The 16,430-nt window shown below is 47.6% G+C and overlaps 8 protein-coding genes and 1 non-coding gene across 9 annotated transcripts; 5 read left to right on the top strand and 4 right to left on the bottom strand.

Moving 5' to 3' along the window:
* Positions 1 to 519: 519 nt before the first annotated feature.
* On the bottom strand, positions 520 to 2,760 carry ATNIH1004_007202 (sodium:solute symporter family protein; the record flags this gene model as incomplete). The annotated part of the gene is made up of 5 exons (XM_033571828.1): positions 520 to 1,027; positions 1,100 to 1,775; positions 1,911 to 2,073; positions 2,294 to 2,398; positions 2,476 to 2,760. 5 exons carry the CDS (start codon positions 2,758 to 2,760, stop codon positions 520 to 522), a joined length of 1,737 nt encoding a protein of 578 aa, XP_033425143.1.
* Positions 2,761 to 5,819: 3,059 nt separating this feature from the next.
* Positions 5,820 to 6,646, top strand: ATNIH1004_007201 (uncharacterized protein; the record flags this gene model as incomplete). The annotated part of the gene is made up of 3 exons (XM_033571827.1): positions 5,820 to 5,945; positions 6,000 to 6,160; positions 6,205 to 6,646. The coding sequence occupies 3 exons, from the start codon at positions 5,820 to 5,822 to the stop codon at positions 6,644 to 6,646; spliced, it is 729 nt and encodes a 242-aa protein (XP_033425142.1).
* A 40-nt stretch (positions 6,647 to 6,686) lies between these two features.
* ATNIH1004_007200 (uncharacterized protein) lies at positions 6,687 to 7,254 on the top strand (the record flags this gene model as incomplete). Its single annotated transcript, XM_033571826.1, has 3 exons — positions 6,687 to 6,731; positions 6,758 to 6,808; positions 6,862 to 7,254. The coding sequence occupies 3 exons, from the start codon at positions 6,687 to 6,689 to the stop codon at positions 7,252 to 7,254; spliced, it is 489 nt and encodes a 162-aa protein (XP_033425141.1).
* Positions 7,255 to 7,599: 345 nt separating this feature from the next.
* ATNIH1004_007199 (uncharacterized protein) lies at positions 7,600 to 8,964 on the top strand (the record flags this gene model as incomplete). The annotated part of the gene is made up of 1 exon (XM_033571825.1): positions 7,600 to 8,964. One exon carries the CDS (start codon positions 7,600 to 7,602, stop codon positions 8,962 to 8,964), a length of 1,365 nt encoding a protein of 454 aa, XP_033425140.1.
* A 672-nt stretch (positions 8,965 to 9,636) lies between these two features.
* RPS17 (40S ribosomal protein eS17) lies at positions 9,637 to 10,262 on the top strand (the record flags this gene model as incomplete). Its single annotated transcript, XM_033571824.1, has 4 exons — positions 9,637 to 9,783; positions 9,860 to 9,882; positions 9,952 to 10,129; positions 10,182 to 10,262. The coding sequence occupies 4 exons, from the start codon at positions 9,637 to 9,639 to the stop codon at positions 10,260 to 10,262; spliced, it is 429 nt and encodes a 142-aa protein (XP_033425139.1).
* Positions 10,263 to 11,255: 993 nt separating this feature from the next.
* ATNIH1004_007197 (PIG-L family deacetylase) lies at positions 11,256 to 12,059 on the top strand (the record flags this gene model as incomplete). Its single annotated transcript, XM_033571823.1, has 1 exon — positions 11,256 to 12,059. The coding sequence occupies one exon, from the start codon at positions 11,256 to 11,258 to the stop codon at positions 12,057 to 12,059; it is 804 nt and encodes a 267-aa protein (XP_033425138.1).
* Positions 12,060 to 12,179: 120 nt separating this feature from the next.
* On the bottom strand, positions 12,180 to 13,498 carry ATNIH1004_007196 (uncharacterized protein; the record flags this gene model as incomplete). The annotated part of the gene is made up of 6 exons (XM_033571822.1): positions 12,180 to 12,419; positions 12,473 to 12,880; positions 12,980 to 13,197; positions 13,251 to 13,256; positions 13,305 to 13,372; positions 13,434 to 13,498. The coding sequence occupies 6 exons, from the start codon at positions 13,496 to 13,498 to the stop codon at positions 12,180 to 12,182; spliced, it is 1,005 nt and encodes a 334-aa protein (XP_033425137.1).
* An 881-nt stretch (positions 13,499 to 14,379) lies between these two features.
* On the bottom strand, positions 14,380 to 14,450 carry ATNIH1004_007195. Its single transcript has one exon. It is a non-coding gene; the product is annotated as a tRNA-Gly (tRNA).
* A 116-nt stretch (positions 14,451 to 14,566) lies between these two features.
* Positions 14,567 to 15,709, bottom strand: ATNIH1004_007194 (uncharacterized protein; the record flags this gene model as incomplete). Its single annotated transcript, XM_033571821.1, has 1 exon — positions 14,567 to 15,709. The coding sequence occupies one exon, from the start codon at positions 15,707 to 15,709 to the stop codon at positions 14,567 to 14,569; it is 1,143 nt and encodes a 380-aa protein (XP_033425136.1).
* Between the last annotated feature and the right edge of the window lie 721 nt (positions 15,710 to 16,430).

Genomic DNA, 16,430 nt, shown 5'->3' with positions numbered 1-16,430 from the left:
GGTTTCATGTATCTCAACAAGCTTGCTCTAGGAGACGGTGGTTTTTCAGTTAATACATGTGGGTTAGAAAATACTTGTTGTATGTTGTTACATCCCGAAGAGCTAGGTCAGGCTAATAAGTCTCAGGAAATCCACAAACACAATTACCTAAGGTAAATGCGCAGGAGGTTCATGCAGGAGAAAGGATACAAGATCATGTTCACAGTATGTAACATTGAGTAATAACCCTTAACTAATATATTTTAGGAACCACACAAACAACTGAGGAAAATACTCAGTGGAAGAGCCTAAAAATTGTCAAGGAATGGCAAAACATAGATAAAACCACTGGCAGTGGTTCACTGATGACCAAAGACACATTCAAAGCGCGAGATTGCAACATATCTGGTTGCAATATACGGTAGGAAGGAACAACAAAGCAATCCGAAGCCCCTAGATTTATTTGCAATGTTAAGGGCTGTGGCAAAAGTTCCTCGCGCAAAGAGGGTCTAGCTCGGACACCAACTAAACCGTAAGCCTTCATGTCCGGACAAATCCAGCAGCTATTAATCCCTTTAACCTTATAGTCTTCGTCACCCCCTTAGCAGCCGTCCAAATCTCATACCGCCCATCATAAATTGGATAAACCACCACAGAAACAAACGCCAAAAACTGCCAGACAATAGCAACGATAGTCCACCCCGCAAAGAAAGGCTTATTAAAAATATAATCCCGATATAGTGGCATCGGCCAAACCACGAAAGTCAGTAACACGAGAACCGCCCACATCAACCACGCGATGCGGTACCATCTCCGCAACTGGTTCAGGGTATCCCCGTCGAATGGGTGACGGAGGTCGTCGAGATTGTTCACTTCCGTGTTGTTACTGTTACTGTCTGATTGGTGGATGGTGTCGGTGGTTGAGCTAGATGATGATGTTACGGGTTGTTTCTCTGGGATGTTTTGGTCTGTAGCAGTGGAGGAGATGGTATCATCAGAGTCAGGTGTCTCGACGAGTTCTATTCTCAGGAACTGGCGCCAGTCGAATCTGTATGGTTTATAGAATGATATGAGGAAGGAGTATAGAGCTGGGCAGAAACACGCGGCGATGGACCCGTACAAACATGGCGCTTCCTTCATGGTTGTAGCGAGGTTGATAGTTCCGTACATTGACTTCGCTGTAGCAAGCCAGATAGTCAAACCAGAGATAAATCCGAGAATCGGCGCCCAGGTTGCAGCGAGACGCGTCTGACCGGCCCAAGTCAACGTGAATATCAACGGGATGATACCCGACGACGTGAGGATCGGTCGAAAGTATCCGATCCAAGTCATATTAGCACCGCCGTAGTTCAAGATGATTGAAAACGCGGTAATAAAAACACCATGAAACACCACAGATAAATGACTAACTCGAATGATCCGTTTATCCGACGCCGTTGGATTGATATACGTCTTGTACACATCGAAGGAAAGAATGCTGCTGACGGCAATCATCGACGAGGAAACGGTACTGGTGAGAGCCATGAACAGCAGCACGAAGAATGCCACGACTCCCTTCTCGCCAATAATCGCCTGGATGGTATACGGCATCACGAATCCGGTTAGAACTTCCTGCTGCGTAAATTCCCCCGGATATGTCGGAAACAGAGGCGTATCGTGCAGGACACGCGCAGCCAGGCCGATTACCGTTCCCAGTCCCCATGGAACGCCGAAGATGGCGATCGCGGCTAGGTTGTAGCCTGGTACAGTGGCTTTGACTTCCGTGGCAAAGGATTTTTTTGCCAGAATGCAGTGTCCTGATATTATCAGCTACTAGGTCTGTCAAAGTGTATGTAGCGAGGAGTGTACCATCACGACGAGTGCTAGGTTTCCGAACTTGAGAATCAATCCCCAGATGATAGCGTCGTGCGATTTCATCGTCAGAAGAGAACCTTTGTAATTTCCTGGGATGTAGTTCTCATCAGAAATGGCGGTGACTTTGTCGTAGAGCCCGTATAGACCGCCGATGGCTTCGTGCGTGAGAATTGCCATGGTGAAATAGATGATCAAAATGAGAGCAATGGCCGTGTGCAGATAATCCGTCAAGAAAGTCGCCTTGAGACCACCGACCGCAGTATATAACACCACTACGGATTAGTTAGATCATGTTTGCCATGTATATGTACATGTACAGGGCGACCTACCTCCCAGAGGAATAAGAACCGTCGCAGCCACGAAATGAATTCCCGCGATTCCATGAATCAGTTGTGAGCCGGTCAGGATCATCGATGCGCAGCCAAAAATATTGCAAAAAAAGATTTAATACAAGAAACACGACGTGTGCGATCTTCCCATATCTCATGCGAATAATCTCCAACGAGGTATGAGCATATGGGACTCGGAGTTTCGCCAACACCCCCAGCACGGCCATCAAAGCGATCTGAAAACACAGCCCAGAACCATACCACTAACAGATCTATTAACTTTGATAGATAGCAATCAGTTCAAATCACCTACCATAGGCGCTGCCAGCCCAAAACGATAACAATTGACGGCCGAAAAAACCGTCTCGTTGATCCACATCCAGGAGGAAAACACAGCCGAGGCAGTGAGCCCCGTCCCTACTGTTCGATTGGCAACCATGAACATCTCGGATTTGCCCGAGTCTTCGTCCAGATATGCCTTTTGGATCTTCACGGCGATGAGAATGACCCCGCAAAAGAGGATTCCCAGACCGATGAGGAGCCCATATCCGGTCCCTTGCGAGATCAGCGTCACTCCCGAGGAGGTAATCTGACTCATGGTTACACTCCCGATGATGTAGCAGAATTTCAGGAGAGACAATTCACTGGGAAACAGGATTGTGGAATAAATAAATGGCATACCCGTCATTCTATCGGGTATCCAGACTCAATTGCGATTCGGCGTAGACATATGGCGTTAGAGCAAGTGTGACCGGACATGGTTAGTCTGGCACTCGAAATTCGCGAATACCAAGGGATTTGAATCACAGAGGAATATCCACTGAACTAGGGAGAGAAATGGAGGATGGACGGCTTGGAGGTGGCTGAGGTTGTGCGCTAGATAATTGCGTGCTGGAGGCGGCGGATTGCAAACACACGACACGGTCAAAGTTAATGATATTAATACAGGAGATGAAATGGGATCTGCAGAGGGCCATTCCCTTATGAATGTAAGAGTATTTGCATATGAACTTGATTTTCTAGACAGCTTCATGTCTTTCCCTTTCCATTTTGGTGCTCATCCCTAGCCGCCTTTTGCTCACTGGGCAGATCTGAGTAGTAGTAATTGTTGTAATAGTAGAATTCATTGACCTGTCCTAGCTTACATATCCAGAGATATTGTTAACTAGTCTGCTCGGCGGTCACAGGCGACCTGGTCTTGTGTCTGCTAATATTAGCTCGCTTCGGGCAGCAGCCCAGTATTTTTATTAGTTATCTCGCGCGTGTTTAAACAGGCACCTCGTCCTGCGCTTGGTTGGTGGCCCCTGTCGCTGAAGAATCTACTACTTAAAACTGTCCGAGAAGGCGAAGGCCTGTTTTTATTATAAAATCCGCCACTACCATGCTTGTCTTTGCCTCTTATATCACTAATTCGTAGCCCGCTATCCAAACACCAGCACATCCTTTTTGTTGAAGCTCCTATCGCAGATCCATTCGCAGGTCAATTAGAATTGGACAAGCTATAAAAAAATATTTCAGTGTTTAGTTAGTTGTTAAGATCGCAACCGCATCGCGCTGATTCGCGCACGTTAATACAGCTAAGATACCTGTTAAGTCTAATCCTCCCTGTGTGCATTTGCAAATGCACTAAGCTAGTTGCCTTCTAAACCTCCCTAGTATCTCAGGACTCCTTTCTGTGGCACCTTAATTAGTCAGTCGTCCCGTCCTTACCTGTTGCTATGCCTGGGGATGAACTCCGGTAATTTGTATATCATTCGCCTGATTCAGTAGAGCAGTCAGGACGGATTCATTAGAAATATCGTTTCGCCCTTTTGAATGGAAGACTCTTCCCAATGTAGACCTATCATTCTGACGCCATATCCTTGAACTTCATCAATGCCCGTTGATGAAGGGGTAAATTGCTTTTCCTTCTCCTTGACTGGGGTGGGCATAGACTTTTAAGCCGTGGGCGGCGATTCACGCTGAATTGGTACAGGAATTGGCCTCACTGTACATGATGGACCCCAGTCGTACAGGTAGTAGTCCATGGCCTGCTCCAGGGTTATGAATTTAATAAATCAGAAGCATTATCTTGAGAATGGACTCGTACCGACGTCCGGGCTCACGTAGGAATCATCTGCCCTATACCCATCATAATGAGCTAGCCCGTTCGACATTAAATAATTTCCCTCCAATCTGAGTTCCTCTGACTCTGCCCAATAAAACGCTACTCAGAACATCCCTAAGGCACCGATGTAGCTATAGGGGGTCCGGTGCTGCCTCAAGTGTCAGTATACTTCCAAGTTGTCAGAGTTGGCAGACTCACCGCCAAGACGCAGCTTTTAGCGGGCGCGAGACCAAAAAATACTGATGCTTTGAGGTCATCTGGCAAGGTATACAGAGATATTCGTAGGCCTTTACGTGTGGCAGCATAGTACTTCGCCTAAGAATGGCTCGCGTTGTTGCGCAACAAGATATTCGTCTATAGTCAAACGACTGGTTCTAGTATATCAGGTTATTTGCAGGATTCATAGACTATAAGTTTGACGATCAATATAAGGGGATGGATGGAACGTACAGCGAGCTGTTTTATTTGGAAGAACCAGAGCGCTATACCTCTCAGGAAGGGGTCGTCCCAACATGATGATTGTAAATATAGCATTTCCACAATATAAATAGAATTCTTAGACTAGAAAGAATGCTGATAGAGGAGAGAGCAGACCCGAATGAATAAAGAGGTTGGTAATTTATTTAAAACTCAAAGGCTGGTACGCTATCATTGCGTCACACAGGAATTAATAATGCCTAGACATTATTCGGGTCTATTCAGCATGGCACAGGATGTATATCCTTAATATTTGGTGATTTAATAATAGATGGTTTAATTGTTCTAATTGTTCCAAAAGACCAGACCTATGGAGATAATGTGGCACCAATGAAAGAACTCTGACTAGTATAATAACGTCACTAATCTAATGGATCATCCATATTCGCGAATCGTGCAATAAGTAATAATGAAATAATAAGGCTCTGCAGCAAGTGCCTGTTTGTCATGGTGAATCATAAAGTAGTTCCCTTCAAACCTGTCAACTCTGTAAGCTTCCTTCTGTTACCATATCCCACTGGACCGAATACCAATATTCTAATTGGTCAGGTTTGATATTCAACTACTACATGGAGACAGCAACCGCCATCCTTCCTATTACTCCCACCGAACCGAGCTAGGTTTCTAGCTCTCCACTCACTGGTACCGACGAGAGGTCCAGAGGGTCAAATCGGTCTTCAAATGACGAGGGCCTGAATCTCGCGTGGGACGAACTCATGGAGGACCTTCGAGCCGGAGGACCTGACCTCTGCCAGCTCCCCTCTGAGACACTATCCCGACTGCCCGGAGTCATCAGTAGTATAACGCTCTGACAAGCCTCCTCAGCGCAGCTAGTGGGTCAGATCGTAACCATCGCAAGGGATCTGAATCTGAACATTCTTGAATTCCGCTTTTGTGGGCGTCGTTCCTCCTTCCAGCCCAGCCAAAGTCCAACTTTGACTGCTCTTATCTTTGCGAGCAGGCACAATCCGTGAGATCGAGGCTGGATAAACGTTGTGCGAAGAATCCTACAACATCCGCACAGCAATGGGATCGTCTAGATAACGGTGGAAATCCTAGATACCTTTGGCGAAATGTTCAGCGTTTTCCCTTGTCTCGCCAGCGATGATGTCTTCCCGCTGTGGTACTGGGTTGCAAGATCAATCGTCACGACTATCAATATAAAGGGAGTCCTCACGATCGGTTGCTACCGTCTAGGCGTCGGTCAGGACGTTCAAGCCTGTTCCCCTAGTGTCTTGTTTGGGGTGGACTAGAAGGCCAACCGGGATGGGAAACCTGTCCGAGAGGCCATCGTGAACATTCTTGAGCAGCAAGGGTTTTGGATGGTCGCCATGCTCGTCCGGGGGGATAAGAATGTCTTCGATATGGACGGCCGTCAAGAGTCTCCTTCGACACTAGCCACTGTATCGAAGAAGTTCGTTTTGGGTACAGTATCGATCCGCGCGAGATGCTATACAGATTTGGAACGTTCGGAGAGTGGCTCGAGTTGCAAAGCCCTGAACACTGGGTGCCAATGGACATATACGTACACTGTGTTTTGCAAGAGGATAAGTATTTACTATCGGAAGAACAGCACAGTGTGCTGCACCTTGCCTTTGCTGAGCTGGTGCTGACCAAAACAGTCTTCCAAAAGGGAAGAAAGGAAGGAGTCTTTATAGGAAACGATGATGGCGCCCAACGAATCCTCCAGACAGAGTCACCAAGCAGATATGAAATGGGTAGTGTACGCAACTCTCTGGCCAGCGATATCCAACGGCTCGAGAAAGACCCCGAATTTCAGAGACTGAGTCGCATCCAAGAAGCAATTGAAAACGGTGACGATGAGTCTCTGACTCCGCGTGATCAAAAAACATGGAAGAATCTCTCAGGCTGTCTCGATGAGCTGAGGGCAAATCTCTGACGGCAAATTACCTGATCAATATTTTAGACTTGGCTGTGTCATGGCGGCCTCTGGTCTTCAGGAACAGTCGTTGCAAATGGCCTTAGTGATACATCCTGACATGTCCTGTAGATGGACTGGGCGCACATCTTGTATAAGACTCTTGTGACTAGTTCGAACAATGTAACCCAGATTCCAGGTCTGGCCCGTTGAATACGGTATCTCACGCCGTATAGGCCTCTGCTCTTGGAGGTAGTGTCTGCAGCCTAGTGGATTTCACTTTCGAGCCAATGCTGAATGACGGGAGGTTATTCAAAGTTGGCCGAGCTATGGGATTTACGCGTGGCGTCTACAGTCCGCTCCGGACGTCTCGTATTACGACAAGAGTCATCGATGGGGAGGAGACGACCCAACTAACCAGGGAGCATACCATTGTGTCGGGTCATGGTCAGCATATTGTTGAAAAAGGTGATGCTGGGTCGCTAGTGTACAACAAAGCCAGTAGTGTGGTCGGTCTCCTTTTTGGAGGCTCTTTACGATGGACATTGGATACTTCACCCACGCCAAGGTTCTGGTGGAGAGCATCAAAAAACGCACTGGCGTGCAAGAGATTCGGGCTTCGGAAGTAACCTAGAGTTTCCAGCTATGCATTGAATTTTACTGTTTAGCTGTTGCGTACGTGGCATGTCTGGATTCAGGTAGTGGATCTTGAACTCACTAATCTCTGAACATACTAAGTCAATCAATAACTAACTAACTTAGTTATAGACCCCATTAGGTAATTGCCTCAAGACACCACACGGTGTCATTAGTGTACAACATCCTTGCAGTTTTAGTCCTAGAAAATGGCACAAACCCACTGTGTGATTTTCGCACAATGAAACGCCTTACACTGCCTATCCTCTGCCCCCATTCTGGTGACCTTTCCAGTTCCTTGCTGCCATAACCCCTCAAAATCCACCCCGCTAGTTGAAATGTCCCTCCCCGTGGCCTTCGAGCCCTTCCTCCTCTCCTCTCTGGAGCACTACCTAGTTGTTGCCGGCATTGGCTCCTATGGATGCAACTATTTCATCTTTCGAACTGAGAATACCGACGATGCGCTATCGACACTGAACACCGGCGTGACGCGTCTGGTCCAGGAACTGCCGTTTCTCGCGGGTGAAGTGGCCCCCGTTGCGGGAGACAGTCGACGTCGTTTGGAAGTCCGTCCTTCATCCATCGATGTGTTTGAGAAATGTCCCATGCTAGTGGTCCGTGAAGTCAATTCGCCGCTCCCTGCCTCTGATTTCGGTCGCACAATCGACGCAGCCGGAGATAACGCATACCGACCCTTACCACCGAAGCCCGACGGGCCGTTCCAGCCCGTTCTCCGATTCCAAGCGAACATGTTCCACGGGGGGATTGTTCTTTGTTTCTGCTGGAATCACCTATTGATCGACGGCACGGCAGTCAGCAATGTTATCCAGATGCTTGCGTCCTGCTGTCGGGCTGAGACGTCCGTGTCGCTGAAATCGATCCGTCAGCAGCAGGATCTCGGACGCAAGATCATCTCCGATATCATTGAACGGCCCTTACCCGAGAAGATGTCCGCGGATGACGAATCGTTCGTGTTGCATAACCTCGAGGAAGTCGCGACCGAGAGTATTGCCCGGGAGACGATGCAGTTCTCGCCGCGTCGGATCGACGAGTTGAAAACCGCTTGTAATGAGCGCTTATCCGTGGGACAGTACTGCACCACGAATGATATTCTCATGGCGCTGTACTGGATTATCGGTGCGCGCGCGTCCATCGCACATGGGAAGAGATTCCTAGCGATTAGCTTTGCTGTCAGCATGGCCAAGCGATGCAGGCCTTCTCTTCCTGACTCCTACATAGGCTCGACATTGGTGTTGCAAAGCGTCCAGGGCAATCAGCACGAGATAGTGGATGCACTCTCGACCATCGATTCGAATCCCTCCAGTATCCCTGATGCGTATACGCCTCTGCTTGCGAAGCTGGCTACTCAGATCCGCGCCAAAATCCTAGCCACCGACGATCAGCATCTGACGAGGACTATTCATGAGCTGTACGAGATGTCGCAGTGGAATCCAGGCCAGGGCAAGGGCGATCTATTGTTCAGTAACCTGTCGTTTAACGGTTGTTACAAGCAGGATTTTGGCCCGGTTTTAGGCCCGGTGGTAGGCTTTGAACCTCGCACGGTTTATCCGAACATGGCATATCTCAAGCCGAGGAGGCCGGTAGGCACAGGGTTGGGGCCTTGGGAGCTCACGTTGATGTTTGATCCGAAGAGGTTGGAAATGATGAAGAATGATCCATTGCTTGTTTGGGCAAGTACTTAGTGTATATTTGAATTATAGATGCATGACATTATAGCATACACCATGCTCAATCTATTCTGCATGCACATACTCATTGCAAGTGGAGTGGCCTGGAACGGACTTGCGGGTATATACGTTGGCTGCTGATATCTGATTACTATACTGCTTTTCCATTACATACTGTATGATGATAAGTTAATAGACTGAATATCCTTAAAATTAGAAGAACGAATCAATATCTATAAGGAATAAGCAGCGAATGCACCATCAAGCCGGATACAATAGCTACTCTGATTTCACATTCAAATGCATCTGATTGGCCTGTGCGTATATTACATAATATAGGGACCAATCATACATCATAATTGTGCCAGATCCAAATGCCACTCCAACGACTCACGGTGGTTCAGAGACAAATTAAATTTGATCAAGAGAAAGCTAGTATAGATAATAAATCATTAATAATTAATAATAGCCAACCTATATCTACGACGGTAGTACTGTATAGAGTACTAGCACTGTAATAAGTGAGAAATATCTGTGCGATAGGGCTAAAAAGAACGCTCTCCATTGGCCCACAGTCCTGACCGCCCGCAATCCGATTAAGCGAGCTTGGCACAGAAAACCCAACCACACCAAAATTGCATCCTCGAAACCCCAACATCGCAGCATCTCGACAACTATACCGCCAACATGGGTCGCGTTCGCACCAAGACCGTCAAGAGGTCCGCTAAGGTCGTCATCGAGCGCTACTACCCCAAGCTCACCCTTGACTTTGAGGTCAACAAGAAGATCTGCGATGAGGTGGCTATCATTGCTAGCAAGAGGCTGAGGAACAAGGTATGCTCATTATTGATCTGACGACTTACAGTGGATCGATCGAAGAGAAGAGATGCTAATTTTAATTGATTGATAGATTGCCGGATATGCCACGCACTTGTATGACTTCCGCTCGATTTGGATTCAATGATTACACTACTAGAGAGACACGACTAATTCTACGTACAGGATGAGACGTATCCAGCGCGGTCCCGTCCGCGGTATCTCCTTCAAGCTTCAGGAGGAAGAACGTGAGCGCAAGGATCAATACGTTCCCGACGTTTCCGCCCTCGACTTCAGCCAGAACAGTGAGACTGGTAAACTGGATGTGGACCAGGACACCAAGGATCTGCTTAAGAGCATTGGCGTATGTTCTCCGGAGGATAAAACACAAATATCAGCTAATTTAATAAATATAGTTCGACTCGATTCCCGTCAACGTCGTCCCCGTCGCTCAGCAGCAAGCTGAGCGCCCTCGTCGCTTCAACGACCGCCGCTAAGCAGGTTATTACGGACAAGGATGGACGACTTGGGCGGAGAGATGAATGTGCTAGCATTGTGGTGAGCTTCATGGGTAATGGCGTCGGTCTTCAGGACATGGTTGTTTGCGGAATAGGTTCGGACATCTATAGGATGAAAAACAAAATGATACGCCAGGCCTTTCTGACCCATTATCGCGTTGCACTGGGGAGAAGTTGTGTAAATCGAGTACACTAGAGAACCTATTCATGATCCATGATCCAATGAGTCTTTCAATCCGTGGGATGGTTAATATCGTATGGCTGGTTTATTGCATGGCTGGATATGATGGCTTATGGTATCTGGTGATGGTCGTGATGGTTGTCTTTTGCTGAAATGAAACCCGACAAATCTGCCACTAGTGAGCAAGCAAGGGTTGTAGATCCAACACGACTGAGACATTGTAATGGTATACTGTCTGGTAAACATGGACAGTGTTGTGTACTTGATGTGCTCTTTCGATTTCTTCAATGCATTTGATCCTCTTGATGCTGTAATATATCTAAGAGCATATACTCTACATGTACTATAAATACACGTCAGAATCACACGAAATTTACTATGTAGAGGGGCAGATAGAAAGGAACAAAAATCCCCTCATTTATTCACACATCCATAAGCTACTAGTAGGTAGTCCTCCTTCCCAAAAAGGAAAAAAAAGCACAGCACTTGTAGACATAGACAGACACTAGGAATGCCAGCGTAAGCCAAACAAACACAACGAATCGTGCCCTTTATATATTGCTTTTTTGTCAGCGTCACATTCCAGCGTCGCTGGTATGTGTCCATGTGTGAGTGCTAGCAGGTTGCTAAGGATTTAGCTAGCTAGCCAGGAACTAGTAATTGGCATTGCCAAATGCTGACTGCGCTGACATCTACCGAGTATAAGAGGGATGAGAGGTATATATATAGGGTATATTTCATGGCTGGATCGATACCCATATCTCTATCCAGGAAAAAAAAAAAAGGAAACAATGAGACCCATCCTACTAACAGCAACACTCCTACGCCTTACTACCGCCCGAACCCTGAACATAGTAGCCCACCAAGACGACGACATCCTCTTCTTCAGTCCGGAGCTACTACACGACATACACTCCGGCAACCCCGTCCGCACGATCTTCCTAACAGCTGGCGACGCCGGCAACAGCGTGGAATACTGGGAAGGCAGACAAGCCGGATCCCAGGCAGCGTACGCGCTCATGCGCGGGGTTTCCAACACATGGACGAGATCCGACGCAGGGGTTGCAGACCACCCCGTATCGATATTCACGATGAACGATGACCCAAATATCTCATTAGCATTTTTGCATCTTCCTGATGGGAATCTGGACGGGTCAGGGTTCCCCGCGACGGGAACGACGAGTCTGGTGAAGTTGTGGAATGGTCAGATCCAGAAGTTAGATACCGTGGATGGGTTGACGAAGTACACGAATGAGAGTCTGGTGGAGACGTTGACGGATTTGATGAGGAAGTTTGAGCCGGAGCAGGTCAAGACGCAGGATTATATTCAGGGAGGAGGGGATCATAGTGATCATCATACTGGGGCGAAGTTTGCCAGGGAGGCCGCTAGGGTTTATGATGCTGGCGTCAAACTGACTGGGTATCTGGGATATCCGGTGGTGGAGTTGCCGGAAAATGTGCAGGGATCAGAGCTGGAGGTGAAGCAGGCGGCGTTTTATAAATATGGGATGCATGATGCACATACTTGTGATAGTCAGGAGACCTGCAAGGATAGAGTGGAGGCGCAGTGGTTGGCGAGACAGTATACGGTTTGAGTCAGTGCTGGTAGTGGATTAAGAACATCTATTAGCGGAGAGTAAATACAACCCAAGCTGTGTATATCAAAAACCACGATGTGGCTTCATGCTGTTCAGCGTAGCATGGACAGGTATATACTAAACATTATCCGGAGGTACAGTCTTCAAACCATACCTCCAAGCTCTCACATCCGCCCATAAATCTTGGAGCCTATCGCGCCCCAGCGAGTAGTACGCCAGCGCCAGCAGGGCGATGGTATACCCGACGATCTGCAAGAAGCTGATACGCGAATGCCAAATAACGACCGAGGCGAAAATAAGCAGGATATTCTTGGGAATACTGACTAGCGTCATGGTCAGACCAGACGTCTTGCCGATCTAGACAGCATCAGCTAGGAGTTCAACTAAAGCATAATAACAGCTACACTTACCAGAACAAATATCGAGACATTCAACATAAACCCGGCAGCCGCATTGAGGATCAATAGACAGTAGGTATTCTGTGAAATCTCACTCCAATGAAAAGCCCCCCACTCGCTGTGCCACGAGACCAGGGAATTCATGACGGCGCAGACCGGCGCCGCATAGTACAGACTAACCAGGGGGTCCATTTTCTGACCGTCCTCGGAGAGCAGGATCTGGATCATGACCAGTCGATTGGCGTCAAAGACCAGACTCGCGACCTGGAAGAAAAGACCGAGCCATGAGAACTGGATTTCGCCGGCCGCAGCGATACCCACACTCGCTGCGATAATAAGGATGTTGATGAGCACTGCAAGTGAGGGTTTTGCGACACCCCAGGCCCAACTGGAGAGGAGAGCGATGACAGGGCCGGCAGCCTATACTGTTAGTCTTCTTCTAAGCATAATAATAGCATAATTAATTAGATAAAAAAACAAAAAAAAAAAAAAAAATTTTAAAAAAAAAATAAAAAGTACCTTGAGCATCTGCACAAACGAGACATTAAGATAGAGATAAACAACGTTACTGCAGACCAGACTTCCACTGTAGAGGATACCGATGGGCACAATAGCTCGCATGTAGATACGAGGAGTCATTCGCACATTTTTCCGAGCATCCAGCAGAGTGCTAGTTTTCGCTAGAATTTGAGTCACCAGAGTCGCGAAGACGAGGTGCCATGTTGTGAGAAGAACCGCTTGAATTGATTAGCGGGTATACCTTGGCAGAGGCTCGAAGCCTGGAACTCACGATAGTCTAAACATTGTTAGCCTGGGCCTCAGAATCATACCTCGCAATACTTACGAAACTCAGTCGAGCTAATCACCCACTTGTTAAACAGGATCGTAAGATTCGACCAGAATACCCAGGATCTTCACAAGCATTGATTAATTAGCTACCCGGCTCGGCGCCCGCGGGATCCAGACTACGTACAGCATGCCCAGGGTAATATTCCAGGGATCGTCACTCCCTTTAGCATAGAGTCGGGAGTAGAGCATTGTGTTCTGTCCGTATTGCACGCGGCCAGAGTCGCGAGCTACGGACAGGACGGTGGTGTAGGAAAGAGGACGAGCCTATATGGCTGACCAACATTGGCGGCCAGGAACAGGCAAGACCCTGCTTCTTAATCAGTCTAGTTTCGGACTCGCCGGGGGTAACATTAAAAACGCCACATTCCGAAGGCAACGAGAAGGAGTGGATCGTGGTCTAGACATCTGGACTCTGTATTGCTATTGTTTCCGGCTATACCGTCCTCTACTGAATGATAGATAAAAATAAATGAATAAAATTAAAGAAAAATTATAGAAAATAAAACAGCAGCAGCAGCAGCAGCAGCAGCAACAACAACAACAACAACAACAATACGACTACTACTAGGATATAATAGTTGCCTAACTGCAATACAGACCCTTGAATTTTTCACCATAGCGCCGCTCTAAAAGGCAACTATAAATGTGGAGTAAAGCCCTACTCCACTGGAGCCAAGAAGAAAGCCTATCCAAGTCGGTTCTCAGACCCAATTTCAGCCCAATTCTCGCGTTCCAATGATCGCCCTAGCGTAGGGCCGATCTAGTATCACTACCGAGTAGCGAGACTAGTCAAAAGAAAATCGAACCCTGAATTCCCCGCAGAGTGTTAGTAATTCAATGTCCGAATTCCATTCGATCGTACGATTCTTTGATTCTGTCGCGTGCCCAAACCAGCTGACAGTGCCGGAATAGGAAGGGTCCGTTCCCGGCACGTGCCAAGGAGACTTGACGCTGTCTTTATTACCGTATTGGACGAACCCGGATTAGAAAGGCTGCTTTCATCTGTTGTCTTAAAATAGACACACCGCCAATCCATCTAAATGGATGATAGAAATAAAAATGAAAAAGAATGCATCATCCGTGAATCGAACACGGGCCTCATCGATGGCAACGATGAATTCTACCACTAGACCAATGATGCCGATCTTGACTTTTCGAGGAAAAGTAAAGAAAACCAAAAAGAACTAAGCACAGCAGGTACAACGTTCAACACACCAAAAATGTACAAACTCCCCAATTTCAATGTAATATAGTCAATTATATTTCCCGATCCTCCAACGCTGGCACCACCTTAGCCCAATCTCCAAACCCATATCCCCCCGGCACATCCCCATCAAACAAACTCGCCATAACGATCCGATCCTTCTGACTCCCCCTCCAAGGCTCCCTCCCATGCTGCGCCACGACATTATCAAACACCAACACATCCCCCTCCTGCCACCTATGGAGCACACGAATCTCATCCGTAATCCGCGCCAGTGTCTCCAGATACCTCTCGGGAATCTCCGTCCCATCACCATACATCTGCCTCGCGACATTCTTCCTCGCCCCATTGACCTTCGCTCCGCGATAATAAGCCGCTAGCCCGGTAAACAACGCGGGGAGATTCGTGCCGACTTGCGTCCGAATCACAGGTAATCGATGCGTGAGCACGATTCCATCCTCTGTCCATTCATACGTAGTGTGTTTTCCACGATTGTACCGCGCAATCTGGGCTTCTATTTTCCTCCGTCGGACGGCGTCGTCATCCTCGGGATGGATATGTTTCCCGAATGATTGCAGTAAAGTCGCTCCACCTTTGTACTGCGGGGTATATGTGTAGGTGACGCGACTGAGGATGCCCTTCTGCGCGAGAGAGGTGATGAAATCGGGGATTTCAAGCTGCGCGCGCTGGAAGAGTTCCAGGGACGAGGAGATGGGAGATTCGCCCCCTGCGTCTGGGGACGGTGCTCGATGGCAGTAGAAAAAGACGTATTCTGGGGCGTGCGGAACCTGGGGTGATTCGTTGTGGTTATAGATAAGGACTTCCGGGGGAGATTCGTTGGCCGGTGCGACGTTGGGTGCCAGGAGGGGTCGGTCGACTACTATGCCAATGATCTCGTGCGGTGGGTAGCCGAAGGCGTGGGCGAATTTACTGAAGGAGTGGGCGTCGTGGATGGGGAGGTTGCGGAAGAGGAGAGCACCATGGCGGGAGAGGGACTGGGTGAGGAGATGGTCGTGTTGGAGAGCTTGGATGCCGGTGATGATGTCGTCCAACGTGGGAGGAGTTGGGTCCGAGGGACGCAGGGCTAGGGGGGTTACGGTTTCTGGGGGATGAGGGGGTCCGAGGAGGCGCTGGTTGGAGGATGGGAGATCGAAGGACTCGAGGGTGAATGTTGGAGTGGGGATCTGAAGAGGCATGGTGTCTACATGTTGGAATAAGGAAAGGGTTAAGTCCTTATATACGTCTGTCATTAGAATCGGCCTGCAGGGTCCATATGGCGTGCGATGGCGGGGTTGAGCGGGGTTGAACAGGGATGTCACGTCGACATGTGTCGTTACTATTTCCAGATATTGAAAAAATTAGGAATACATATAATTCTAGCCTATTCTAACTCTTACTCTCTATTTAGTACCTTCCGACAGTTTGGTCACTGTACTAGGATTAGGGTGTTTTATATACGTATGAGACCAACTCTATAACAATTATATGTCATGTACGATATAGTGTAGTATCTATAATATGCTTCAAAAGACAAATGAGAATAATTACTGTAACTGGCTGTCCTAGTCCTAGCCTATAGAAGATACACCAGGTGTAAACAAGAAGTTGTCTAGTAGTATTGATAGAAATACAGATCCCATCTTGAATCAACTAGCGAGAAATTACTAATATTGTGAGAATTCACTCTAGTATAGTTACACGACTGTCGGCACAGTTAATCTCTGCTGGCATTAGAAGCCACTATTATAGACATAATCCGCGAAACAGGATGTTACACAAGTTCATTCAAATGAAGGACATCCGATTAAAAAAAAAAAAAAAATACCCGGACAGCGGGATATATACTATCCACATTTTATTTTTATACTCCGTAGGATGCTATTATATTTATAGATTAGTGCCGGTCATCCGAGGATT

This window comes from Aspergillus tanneri (assembly GCF_003426965.1).
Source record: "Aspergillus tanneri strain NIH1004 chromosome Unknown AapTan_7_pilon_pilon_pilon, whole genome shotgun sequence".
Classification (NCBI taxonomy): domain Eukaryota; kingdom Fungi; phylum Ascomycota; class Eurotiomycetes; order Eurotiales; family Aspergillaceae; genus Aspergillus; species Aspergillus tanneri.
Note: the sequence above shows the minus strand (reverse complement) of the source record. Positions and strands in the feature narration are given on the sequence as shown.